The 13,777-nt window shown below is 49.6% G+C and overlaps 1 protein-coding gene across 1 annotated transcript in view; it reads right to left on the minus strand.

The window, feature by feature from the left end:
- Positions 1-11,969, minus strand: part of comp (cartilage oligomeric matrix protein) — a 35,571-nt gene extending 23,602 nt beyond the window's left edge. The window contains exons 1-5 of the mRNA XM_078423889.1: positions 11,661-11,969; positions 8,184-8,266; positions 4,036-4,091; positions 2,237-2,411; positions 32-147 (exon numbers count right to left, since the gene is read on the minus strand). Of these exons, the coding sequence (XP_078280015.1) occupies positions 32-147; positions 2,237-2,411; positions 4,036-4,091; positions 8,184-8,266; positions 11,661-11,736 (506 nt within the window). The 5' untranslated portion in view covers positions 11,737-11,969. The remainder of the gene's footprint in view (positions 1-31; positions 148-2,236; positions 2,412-4,035; positions 4,092-8,183; positions 8,267-11,660) is intronic.
- Positions 11,970-13,777: the final 1,808 nt, after the last annotated feature.

The raw sequence follows: 13,777 nt of genomic DNA on the forward strand, positions 1-13,777 counted from the left end.
GTCCTTACCTGCTTGTGGCGTCCGAGCAAACGTCTCCCCTGTCCCCTGGACTCTGGGGCCACTGAAGCCACCCGGACAAGGGTCGCATTGGAAACCAGGGGACCTATTAATGCAACGGACCCCTGGGAAGCAAGGCTGCGTCTGGCACTGGGGAAGAAAGAAAAGAATCACCATTGAACATGGAAGAGTACAGCACGGATCAGGCCCATCGGCCCACTGTGTGTCTGCACCATACATATTGTCAGGTTTCCACTAGTGGGAGAGTCTAGGACTAGAGGTCACAGCCTCAGAATAAAAGGACGCTCTTTTAGGAAGGAGATGAGGAGGAATTTTCTTTAGTCAGAGGGTGGTGAATCTGTGGAATTCTTTGCCCCCTGAAAGCTGTGGAGACAAAGTCAGTGGATATATTTAAGGCAGAGATACTGAAGATAGATTCTTGATTATTATGGGTGTCAAGAGGTTATGGGGAGAAGGTAGGAGAATGGGGTTGGGGAGGAAGAGACAGATCAGCCTTGATTGAATGGCGGGGTAGACTTGATGGGCCGAATGGCCTAATTCTGCTCCTATCACTTATGATCTTATGATCTTATGATCAGGGTTAAACTGATATCCTCTGCGTACATGCGATCCATATCTCTCCATTCCCTGCATTATCCATGTGCCTTTCTAAAAGTGTCTGAAACACCACCATTGCATCTGCCCTCCCACCAGCACACCTGGCTGCCCAGTTCAAGGCCCTCACTGTCCTTTGTGTAAAACACGACCCATCTCCTTTGAACTTTGCCCCACTCACCTGAAAGCTAGGCTCTGTGGTCAAGTCAAGATCTTGGTCAGTAACTCTGAACACCCTTCAGTCTGAAGAAGGGTCTCGACCCGAAACGTCATCCATTCCTCCTCTCTTGAGGTGCTGCCTGACCCGCTGAGTTACTCCAGCATTTTGTGATACCTCTGAACTATGGAAAACCATTACTTTATCTCAGGACTCAGGGCGGTCAGGGTGGCGCAGCAGTAGAGTTGCTGCCTTACAGCGAATGCAGCGCCGGAGACCCGGGTTCGATCCCGGACTACGGGCGCCGTCCGTACGGAGTTTGTACGTTCTCCCCCGTGACCTGCGTGGGTTTTCCTCCGAGATCTTCGATTTCCTCCCACACTCTAAAGACGTACAGGTTTGTGGGCTAATTGGCTTGGTAAATGTAAAAACTGTCCCTAGTGGGTGTAGGATGGTGCTAATGTGTGGGGATCGGTGCGGACCCAGTGGGACTGTTTCCACGCTGTGTCTCTAAACTCTAAAACTAAAACTGAACTAAAGACCTTTGATGAAGATTGAACAATGAACAAGCACATTAAACAATCTGATCCCACTTTTAATTTGCGGGTAATCTATTGATGGGTTAGTATGAGAAACGATCAAATAATCTAACCTCACTATGGATTTACTCCAGTCAGGAGTTACTGCAAGGAGGATGTAGCCAGGGCTCGAGGGCCTGAGCAATAGGGGAGGTGGAGCAGGCTAGGACTTTATTCCCCAAAGTGCAGGAGGCTGAGGGGTGCTCTTATAGGGGTCTATAAGACCATAGAGGGGAATAGGGTTTTACCTACACATTCTTTTACCTAGAGTAGGGAAATCAAGAACCAGAGGACATAGATTTAGGATGAGAGGGAAAGATTTAATAGGAACCCGAGGGTTGATTTTTTCACACAGAGAGTGGTGGGTGTATGGAACGAGCTGCCAGAGGAGGTATGTTGAGGCATTGTAAAGACACTAGGACAGGTACATGGATAGGAAGGGTTCAGAGGGATATGGGCCAAACGCAGGTAGATGGGACTAGGGTAGATGGGGCATGTTGAGGAGCTAGTCTGTATCCATGCTGTATGACTATTAACGGAAGACCTGGCACATAAATGATCCCCAAGGCTCACATCCCCACCCCCCCCCCCCCCATCATGGGCCCCCCTTCCCTTCCTCCCAACACTCTGTTGAGTTTGAAGGAGGGTCTCAACCCGAAACATCACCTATTCCTTTTCACCAGAGATGCTGCCTGACCCGCTGAGTAACTCCAGCGTTTTGTGTCTATCTAACGGTGTCAACCAGCATGTGCAGTTCCTTCCTGCACACTCTGTTGGGTTGTTGCTGGACTCTAGCTAATCGGCCCTGGACTCCTGACCCACGCGCGTTGTTCCTGCCCTCCAGCACGTCACCCCTTCCCCGGCCCCTCGTCTCCGCGCCAGTCCTCACCTCGTCCATGTCGGTGCAATGGCTGCCATTGCCCATGAAGCCGGTGGGGCACCGGCCACACAGGAAGCCGCTGCCGGTCTCGGAGCACAGCACGCCGGGGAAGCAGGGGTTGGGAACGCATTTTACCAGCGGGTAAACAGTGATGGGCGGCTGCTTTCCCCCTCCTGTTGGATGCCTGGAGGTTGGAACAAAGTGTAAAGTGACCATCAACTGGGACTGAACGCCAACGGTGCAGAGTCTTCATCCAGAGGTGCACGGTGGCCACAGCGGGCCAGAGCTGCCGCCTCACAGCCCCAGAGTCCCAGGTTCAATCCTGACCACAGGTACTGTCTGTGTGGAGTTTGCACGTTCTCCCCGTGACCGCGTGGGTTTCCACCGGGTGCACCGGTTTCCTCCCCACGCCCCAAAGACATGCGTGTTTGTGGGTTAATTGGCCTCTACAAATTTGCCCCCGGTGTGTGGGGAGTGGATGTGAAAGTGGGATAACATAGAACTAGTGTGAACAGGTGATCGATGGTCAGCATGGACTTGGCGGGCTGAAGGCCTGTTTCCATGCTTAGTTTTATTGTTTCAGAGATAATGCATGGACCTTCGATCACCCATACACTACTTCTATCCCACACACTAGGGTCAATTTACAGAGGCCAATTAACCTAGAAACCCGCACGTCTTCGGAACGTGGGAGGAAACCGGAGCACCTGGAGAAAACCCACGCGGTCACGTGGAGAACGTACAGGACTCCGTACAGACAGCACCTGTAGTCGGGAATAAAAACACAGGAACATTCCCTCAGCAATGATTATCTCTTGTGGCACTCCCACAGCACCACCCCTCCCATAGTGCCCCACCCCTCCATCACAACCCCTCCCACAGCACCACCCATAGAGCCCCACCCCTCCCATAGTGCCCCACCCCTCCATCACCACCCCTCCCATAGTGCCCCACCCCTCCCATAGTGCCCCACCCCTCCCAAGTGCCCCACCCCTCCCATAGTGCCCCACCCCTCCATCAACAACCCCTCCCACAGCAGCACCCCTCACATACCACCCCACCCTCAACCCCCAGTCCTCCCTCAGCACCACCTCTCCCACACCACCCCTACCTCAACCCCACCCCTCCCACACCACCCCACCATCAACCCCACCCCTCCCTCAACCCCGCCCCTCAACCCCACCCTCAACCCCACCCCTCCCACCCCACCCTCAACCCCCCCCCTCCCACAGTGCCCCACCCCTCCCACAACACCCCACCCTCAACCCTACCCCTCCCTCAGCACCACCCCTCCCTCACCACCCCTCCCACAGGCCCCACCCCTCCCACAACACCCACCCCACCCTCAACCCCACCCTCCCACACCACCCTCAACCCCACCCCTCCCACACCAACCCACCCACACCATCCCTCCCTCAACCCCACCCCTCCCCTCAACCCCACCCCTCCACACACCCCTCCCTCAACCCCCACCCCTCCCACACCACCCCACCCTCAAACCCCACCCCTCCCACACCACCCCACCCTCAACCCTACCCCTCCCACACCACCCCTGCCTCAACCCCACCCCTCCCACAGCCCCACCCCTCCCACACTGCTGCACACCACTACAAGTACAATCAAACATCATCTCAGATGAGGTGTTGAGATGCTGGTGTGGGACTGGAACGAGGGACCTTCCTCCTCCAAACTGTAGATCTGACCAGACTGAGCTGTGCCGTGCCCAGACTCGGCACTAGTCCCCTCGTCTCCAAACAGGCCGATAGTTTGCAGGGTTACGAGCTACTGCTGAATCTCAGTGTGTTTACTCACCACAGAAGTCACATTCTGCCAAGGTGTTCTTCAGAAAGATGGTCTCCTTTACCTGTGAGGCATGCAGCACCGGTTAGTGATGTGGGGGAGAACAAGTGCTTGGGTAAGATAGACATAAAAACGCTGGAGTAACCCAGCGGGTCAGGCAGCATCTCTGGAGAAAAGGAATAGGCGACGTTTTGGGTCAGGACCCTTCTTGAGACTGAGAGTCGGGGGAGAGGGAAACTAGAGGGATGAAAAGGTGCAAAGAACAAATGAATGAAGGTGTGAAAAGAACATATCAAAGCCACCAACGATGATCAAGGAAAGGTGGAGCCCACAATGGTCCATTGTTGGCTGTGGAACAGTGAAGCTAATGGGATGACGAGGGTGGGAGAGGGACAGAGAGAGAGAGAGAGAGAGAGAGAATGCTGGGGTTACTTGAAGTTAGAGATATCAATATAATAGCCCTGGTTGTGAGCTGCCCAACATGTGTAACAGTGACATTTCTGTGTACGACCAGTTTTTTGGGAGTGTTTTTTTTTGTATCTCACCTGTTGTACTGTGAGTTCTGTAGCTTTTATGCCATCACTCTATTAAACCCTACAATCTCCATTAATCTCTGAACGAAATAAACTGTTATTGTTATCATTGCACTATTATTGTTGTTTTTTATGTGTGCATGTCTGTATATATAAACATAGCACAAAAAGTAAGGAAATTTGTGTTTGGTAGATTATTTCTTTGTTGTAACAAAGCTTCTTGGCAATAAATCTTATACCGTTGGAAAGCCTGTTTATTTCCCTTTTAAATGGTGCCACATTTGTAAGGAACATGCATTTGTGGGATGAGCAGCAGAGCTGAGTATATGGGTAGCGCCCATGAAATATTTGCCAAATCTCTGCCAATGCCAAACAGCTTATTCTGCCATTGACTCTTGTTCGGTTGTTTGGTGGATGGATGATTGAAGTCTGAAGAAACAAGACATATTGGCAATTTAACAATTTATTCATTTAATAAACAGGAGCCACAGTAGCGTGTGGAAGAACCATACACAGCCACAACAGCCTGGCACCTCCTCCTCATGCTGGTCACCAGCCTGGTCACACACTGTTGTGGGATGGCATCCCATTCTTGTCAGCACCTGGGGTACCAGAAGCTCAAAACAAGAGTCAATAGCAACAGCAGAATAAGCTGTTTGGCATTGGCAGAGAAGATTTGGCAAATTTTTCATGGGCGCTACCATATACTCAGCTCTGCTACTCATCCCACAAATGCATGTTCCTTACAAATGTGGCACCATTTAAAAGGGAAATAAACAGGTTTTCCAACGGTATAAGATTTATTGCCAAGAAGCATTGTTACAACAAAGAAATAATCTACCAAACACAAATTTCCTTACTTTTTGTGCTATGTTTATGTGTGTGTGCGTGTGAGTGTGTATGTGTATGTTTATGATTGTGTGTAAGTGTGTGTGTGTGTGTGTGTGTATGAGTGTGTGTGTATGCATATGTGTGTGTGTATGCATATGTGGTGTGTGTGTGTGTGTGTGTATGTGTGTGTGTGTATATGTGTATGTGTGTGAGTGTGTGTGTGTATGAGTGTGTGTGTATGTTGTGTGTGTGTATGCATGTGTGTGTGTATGTATGCGTGTGTGTGTATGCGTGTGTGTGTATGTGTGTGTGTATATATATGTGTGTATGTGTGTGTGTATATGTGTGTATGTGTGTGTGTGTGTGTGTATATATATGTGTGTGTGTATATATATGTGTGTATGTGTGTGTGTGTGTGTGTGAGTGTGAGTGTGTGTGTGTGTGTGTATGCATGTGTGTGTACGCGCGTTTGTGTGTGTGTGTGTATGTGTGTGAGTATGCATACACCGATAAGCCAAAACATTATGCCCTGATGAGCCAAAACATTACGACCACCTGCCTAATATGCTGTTGGTCCTCCGTGTGCAGCCCCATACGCAGCAGGGTGCGATGCACTGTGTGTTGTGACACATTCCTCCCGTGGCCACCATTAAAACTTTCTGTGACTTGTGCACAGTCAACCTTCTGTTGGTTCGGACCAGACGGGATAGCCTTCCTTGCCCTCGCGCATCGATGAGCCTTGGGCGCCCAACACCCTGTCTGTTGCCGGTTTGTGGTTTGTCCCTCCTCGGACCACTGTCGGTAGGTACTCACCACTGCTGACCGGGAGCACCCCACAAGCCTTGCCGTTTCAGAGATGCTCTGACCAGTCGTCTGGCCGGCACATTTTGGCCCTTGTCAAAGTCGCTCAGGTCTTTACTCCTGTCCATATCTCCTGCTTCCAACTCATCAACTTCAAAGAACTGACTGTTCACTTGCTGCCTAATATATCCCACCCCTTGACAGGTGCCATTGTAACAAGATAATCAATGTTATTCACTTCGCCTGTCAGTGGTCATAATGTTTTGGCTCATCGGTGTATATACACACACTGAACTTTTTTTCTCGTTTATTATCTTGTTTACAGAGGACTATGTTTACATATTCTGCTGTGCTGCTACAAGTAAGAATTTCATTGTTCAATCTGGGACATATGACAATAAATCACTCGTGACTCTTGATTCTTGAACATTTAGCGGGTCAGGCAGTATTTCACACTTCTGATAGAAACATAGAAAATAGGTGCAGGAGTAGGCCATTCGGCCCTTCGAGCCTGCACCGCCATTCAATATGATCATGGCTGATCATCCAGCTCAGTAACCTGTACCTGCCTTCTCCCCATACCCCCTGATCCCTTTAGCCACAAGGGCCACATCTAACTCCCTCTTAAATATAGCCAATGAACTGGCCTCAACTACTGATCGCAAGCTAACGGTGCGTGTTGGCAGTTTCCTCTATTCCCTCTCTCTCCTTTCTTCAAGAGAAGGGTCACATTTGCTATGACATTTCATCTCAAGAGTCAAAAGTGCTTTATTGCCACATGTCCCAGACAGGACAATGAAATCCTTACTTGCGGCAGCGCGACAGAATATGTAAAAGGTGTGTATATTCCTTAATAAACAACAAAACGTTAGGTGGCACAACTGGCTGCTGCCTCATAGCGCCGGAGACCCGAGTTCAATCCTGTCCTCGGTTGCTGTCGGTGTGGAGTTTGCATGTTCTCGCTGTGACCGCGTGGGTTTACTCCAGGTGCTCCGGTTTCTCTACCCGAATCCCGCAGGCGTGCAGGTTTGTAGGTTGATCGGCCCTTCGTAAAATTGCCCCTGTTATGTCGGGGGTGGATGTGGAAGTGGGATAAGGTAGAACTAGTGCGAGCGGGCGATCGATGGTCGGCGTGGACCGGGTGTGCTGAAGGTGTGTATTTACACCGTGCAGTATCTCTAAACTAAAACTAAATTCAATGTTAAACGGAGCTAAACTATAATCAGCCGCAGAGCGCAAGAAGACCCGCAACTGTGATGAATGGTAATTTGATGGGGTCAGGGGAGGCTGCGGGTGTCACTAAAAGGGTGAAGGTTTGGGGGTCTTGGGATGGGTACACGGAATGCAGCGGTATGGAGTGGGCACAGAATCGGGTTGGGGTAAGGCAGACACAAAATGCTGGAGTAACTCAGCGGGTCAGGCAGCATCTGGGGAGAGAAGGAATGGGTGACGTTTCGGGTTCCGCCTGTCCAATACACAGGAAATTAGAAGGATGAGAGGGGATCTTATCGAAACATATAAGATTATTAAGGTGTTGGACACGTTAGAGGCAGGAAACATGTCCCCAATGTTGGGGGAGTCCAGAACCAGGAGCCACTGTTTGAGAATAAGGGGTAGGCCATTTAGAACTGAGATGAGGAAAAACTTTTTCAGTCAGAGAGTTGTGAATCTGTGGAATTCTCTGCCTCAGAAGGCAGTGGAGGCCAATTCTCTGAATGCATTCAAGAGAGAGCTGGATAGAGCTCTTAAGCATAGCGGAGTCAGGGGGTATGGGGAGAAGGCAGGAACGGGGTACTGATTGAGAATGATCAGCCATGATCACATTGAATGGCGGTGCTGGCTCGAAGGGCCGAATGGCCTCCTCCTGCACCTATTGTCTATTGTCTATTGTCTGACCCGCTGAGTTACTCCAGCATTTTGTGTCTGCCTTCGATTTTAACCAGCATCTGCAGATTTTTTTCCCTACACGGGTTGGGTTAAGGATCCTTTACCTGTTGTTTGAGAAGCTCTTTAATCTCCGTCAGTTCCTGGTTTGTTAGCTTCATCTGAGAGATCATCTGTTGGTTACAATCTCCTAAAGACGGTGAACAAAGCAAAGGGATCAATCGTTCTCCAAGCAATGGCAACAAACTGTATGAGACACAACCTCCCCCTGTCTCTTTGTGTCACAGATTGCATCTTTGCTGATGGTAATGAAGGTTTGGATTTATTATTGTCACCTGTCCCAAGGTCATAGAATCGTAGAGTCATAGAGTACAGAAACAGGCCCTTCAGCCCAACTTGCCCATCTACACTAGTCCCACTTGCCTGCGTTTGCCCATATCATATCATATCATATCATCATATCATATATATACAGCCGGAAACAGGCCTTTTCGGCCCACCAAGTCCGTGCCGCCCAGCGATCCCCGTACATTAACACTATCCTACACCCACTAGGGACAATGTTTACATTTACCCAGCCAATTAACCTACATACCTGTACGTCTTTGGAGTGTGGGAGGGGATCGAACCTGAGTCTCCGGCGCTGCATTCGCTGTAAAGCAGCAACTCTACCGCTGCGCTACCGTACCATCTAAACCTGTACCATTCACGCACCAGTCTCAATGTTTCTTTAACATTGCGATAGTCCCTGCCTCAACTACCTCCTCCGGCAGCTCGTTCCATGCACCCACCACCCTTTGCATGAAAAAAATTACCCCTCAGATTCCTATAAAATCTTCCCCCCTTCTCCTTAAACCTGTGCCCTCAGGTTCTCAATTCCCCCATGCTGGGCATTCACTCAATCTATTCCTCTCGTAAGTTTAGAGTGAAATGCTTTGTTTTGCAAGCTATCCAAATAGATCAGATATAGTTTAGCCATTATCAAGCAACTAAATCATCCTATCAACAGCTAGAGAGCCATCCTGACCTCCCATCTACCTGATTGGAGATCCTCGCACTATCTTTAATCGGACTTTAATTGCCGTTATCCTTCACTAAACTTCCTTTAATTTATCTTGTATCTATACACTGTAGATGGCTCCGTTGTAATCATGTACTGTATAGTCTTTCGCTGACTGTTAGCACGCAGCAAAAGGCTTTTCATTGTACCTCGCTACACTTGAAATAAACTAAACTAAACTAATCTAGAGATCTGCTGAGTTCTCACCACAGATGCTGCCTGACCCGCTCAGTTCTTCCACAGATGCTGCCTGACCCGCTCAGTTCTTCCACAGATGCTGCCTGACCCATTGAGTTCTTCACAGACAGATGCTGCCTGACCCGTTGAGTTCTTCCACAGATGCTGCCTGACCATTGAGTTCTTCCACAGATGCTGCCTGACCCACCGAGTACCTTCCACAGATGCTGCCTGACCCATTGAGTTCTTCCACAGATGCTGCCTGACCCATTGAGTTCTTCCACAGATGCTGCCTGACCCACTGAGTACCTTCCACAGATGCTGCCTGGCCCGCTGAGGTCTTCCACAAATGCTACCTGACCCATTGATTACTTCCCACAGATGCTGCCTGACCCGCTGAGTTCTTCCACAGATGCTGCCTGAACCATTGAGTTCTTCCACAGATGCTGCCTGGCCCACTGACTTCTTCACAGACACTGCCTGACCCGCTGAGGTCTTCCACAGATGCTGCCTGACCCACTGTGTTCTTCCACAGGTGCTGCCTGACCCGCTGAGTTCTTCACAGATGCTGACTGACCCCGCTGAGTTCTTCCACAGGTGCTGCCTGACCTGAGTTCTTCCACAGATGCTGCCTGACCCACTGTGTTCTTCCACAGATGCGGCCTGACCCGCTGAGGTCGTCCACAGATGCTGCCTGACCCACTGAGTTCTTCACAAACACTGCCTGACCCGCTGAGGTCTTCCACATATGCTGCCTGACCCACTGAGTTTCTTCACAGATGCTGCCTGACCCACTGGGTTCCCTCCACAGATGCTGCCTGACCTGAGTTCTTCCACAGATGCTGCCTGACCCACTGTGTTCTTCCACAGATGTTCCTCCAGCACTTTGTGTTTTGCTCAAGATTCAAACATCTGCAGTTCCTTGCGTCTAAAAATAAGAAAGTTATTTACCAAAGAGCGAACGCGGGTCTCCACAGTATAGTCAAGTCAAGTCAAGTCAAGTCAATTTTATTTGTATAGCACATTTAAAAACAACCCACGTTGACCAAAGTGCTGCACATCTGATTGTCTATACTATACAGAATTGTACAGGTCTCTTTGTGGGAGGGGGGGAGGGTAATGATCAGGAATCTTCATATCGAGGGGTATAAAGGAGAATTAATTACAGCCTGTAACACCCTGCAAAATACAAAACACCCTGCAAAATAAAAAGTGCTGGAGGAACTCAGCGGGTCAGTCAGCGTCTGTGGAGGGAATGGGCAGACGAGGTTTCAGGTCTGAATCCTTCTTCAAACCACACCGAGCCGCCGCCTGTCCACTCCTTTCCACGGATGCTGCCTGACCCGCCAAGTTCCTCCAGCACTTTTGTGTTTTTTACTCAAGATCGCAGCATCTGCAGTCTCCCTCTCTCTCTCTCTCTCTCTCTCTCTCTCTCTCTCTCTCTCTCCTCTCTCTCTCTCTCTCTCTCTCTCTCTCTCTCTCTCTCTATTCTCCTCTCTCTCTATCTCTCTATCTCTCTCTCTCTATCTCTCTATTCTATCTCTCTCTCCCTCTCTCTCTCTCTCTCATATCTCTCTCTCTCTCTCTCTCTCTCTCTCTCTCTCTCTCTCTCTCTCTCTCTCTCTCTCTCTCTATCTTCTCTCTCTCTCTCTCTATCTATCTCTCTCTCTCTCTCTCTCTCTCTCTCCCTCTCTCTCTCTCTCTCTATCTCTCTCTCTCTCTCTCTCTCTCTCTCTCTCTCTCTCTCTCTCTCTCTCTCTCTCTCTCTCTCTCTCTCTCTCTATCTCTCTCGTCTCCATGTAGCGTTCTGAATATTGCTGAGCACCAATTTTTTTCTTTTAATGTTCTGGGCGCTCCAGAAAAGTTTCAACAACAGTTTGCGGGATTCCGTGTGCTGGTTTAGGACAGGGTCCCTCCCATGTCTTGCCCTTTAAATCGGTTGGGCAATAAGGGCAAGTTCGGCACTAACAACCCAGAGCAGCCGCGCACAATTGGAAAGAACCCCTTCCATCTGTACTTGTAGATCGCACATCTTACTTACCGCCCGAAGGTATTTATTCACAAAATGCTGGAGTAACTCAGCAGGTCGGGCAGCATCTCAGGAGAGAAGGAATGGGTGACGTTTCGGGTCGAGACCCTTCTTCAGACTGAAGAAGAGGTAGTAGAAGAGGAAGAAAAAGACCCTTCTTCAGATTGAAGAATGAGAAGAAGTGTCTCGACCCGAAACGTCACCCATTCCTTCTCTCCTGAGATGCTGCTGACCCGCTGAGTTACTCCAGCATTTTGTGAATAAATACCTTCGATTTGTACCAGCATCTGCAGTTATTTTCTTATACTTCTTACTTACCTCCGGCCCGTTGACAGGAGGTCGTCCGATAACAGAGGTGCAAACTAAAGATGAGCAAGACGTTGCTGAGAATCATTTTTTTGCCTTTTGAGGGTCGTTGGAATAAACTCCGGCGGCTTGCCTCCAATGCCAGGCTGTGGGTAAATTCAGGGTCGATCACCACCCACTCCTTTCTCCGTTCTATCACCACCGCCCTTCGCTCTCTCGACCCTTGCAGCTAATGTTTACTGTTCCTATAACTCCTGGCGTTTTAAGTCGCTGGTGGACCCTACTGGAGTGACATCATGTGCTGGCGCTCCGACCCGAATATCTTAGTCCCAAGCAAAACACCAACGCGCACGTTTGGTGTGTCTGAGACAGTGGGATAAATGTCCGCTCGTTTCCTGCCCCCATCCAACCCACCCTACTTGCTTCCTTCGTCGTTGGCGATCTCCTCGCCCGGAGCGCGCCTCCTAAACTACACCCCTGTCCTTCTGGAAAACATTTATGATTTCGTTTTATTTCCAATTTGCTTTCAGTTAAAAATAAAATAAAATTATAGCACCAGGAGTTTATTCCTTGGACGATCAAGGGTGATTATATCGAGGTGTGTCAGAGGGAATCTTATAGAAACATATACAATTATAAAAGGACTGGATAAGCCAGATGCAGGAAAAATGTTCCCAATGTTGGGCGAGTCCAGAACCAGGGGCCACAATCTAAGAATAAAGCGGTGGCCATTTAACACTGAGGTCAGAAGGAACTTTTCCACCCAGAGAGTTGTGAATTTGTGGAATTCTCTGCCACAGAGGGCAGTGGAGGCCAAATCACTGGATGGATTTAAGAGAGTTAAACAGAGCTCAAGGGGCTAGTGGAATCAAAGGTTATGGGGAGAAGGCAGGCACGGGTTACTGATTGTGGATGATCAGCCATGATCACATTGGCTCGAAGGGCCGAATGGCCTCCTCCTGCACCTATTGTCTATTGAATGGCGGTGCTGGCTCGAAGGGCCGAATGGCCTCCTGCACCTATATTCTATGTTTCTATGTTTCTATGACGAGTGGAATAGATAGGGTAAATGCACAAGTCCTTTACCCAGAGGTAGACTCAAAATGCTGGAGTAACTCAGCGGGTCAGGCAGCATCTCTGGAGAGAAGGAATGGGTGACCAGAGTTGGGGAATCAAGAACCAGAGGACATAGGTTTAAGGTGAGGGGGGTGGAGGGAGATTTAATAGGAATATGAGGGGATTTTTTTAAACACAAAGGGTGGTGGGTGTATGGAACAAGCGGTTAGAGGAGATAGTTGAGGCTGGGACTATCCCAACGTTAGGAAACAGTTAGACAGGTACATGGATAGGACAGGTTTGGAGGAATATGGATTTACATGTATGTTGCTGAGCTATAGGGAGAGGTGGAGTAGGCTGGGTCTCGATTCCCTGGAGCGCAGGAGGATGAGGGGTGATCTTATAGAGGTGTATAAAATCATGAGAGGAATCGACAAGGGCCAAAGGCAGGCACGTGGGACTAGTGTAGCTGGGACATGTTAGCTGGTGTGGGCAAGTTGAGCTAAAGAGTCTGTTTCCACACTGTATCACTCTATGACTCTATATGCAGGTCAATGTCATTTCTCTAACCCTCTGTGTCAGGTCCCACCTGCCCTTCCAGATGCAGAGGGCAGCTTGTTGCAGTGGTGCATGTTATGGATGGTACGGATTGCAGGCACCATGTATTGGTGCTGGAGGGAATTACTGCAGGATTGGGTGTAGTTTATGCTGAACAACCCTCAGTCCCTTGTCAGTAGTTGTACTGTACTTCTCCGTGGATTGTCACCTTGTCGTGGTGGAGAAGCTTGTGTGGTCCTGAGATCCTGAGAGCGATGCCGTCTGGAGCTATGCTCCCGGTAGGGTCACCCATGGCGGTAAGATCGAGGGGGAGGTCCCTGACAAAGAGCAATCCAACCAAGACCTCAACGGTGGAACAGGCGGAGGATGATGGCTGACTTCTGTGGACCATCACAACGGCTAGGAAGGCGGATGGATGAAGGCTGCAGCAGAAAAGGGTCCCCGGTCGTCTTGGACTCCATTGCCACTGGATCCTGACCCAGATCTGTCAAGGACCGTGTGGTGGCTGTCTGTGC

The sequence above is a fragment of the Rhinoraja longicauda genome, chromosome 28 (genome assembly GCF_053455715.1).
Source record: "Rhinoraja longicauda isolate Sanriku21f chromosome 28, sRhiLon1.1, whole genome shotgun sequence".
Classification (NCBI taxonomy): domain Eukaryota; kingdom Metazoa; phylum Chordata; class Chondrichthyes; order Rajiformes; family Arhynchobatidae; genus Rhinoraja; species Rhinoraja longicauda.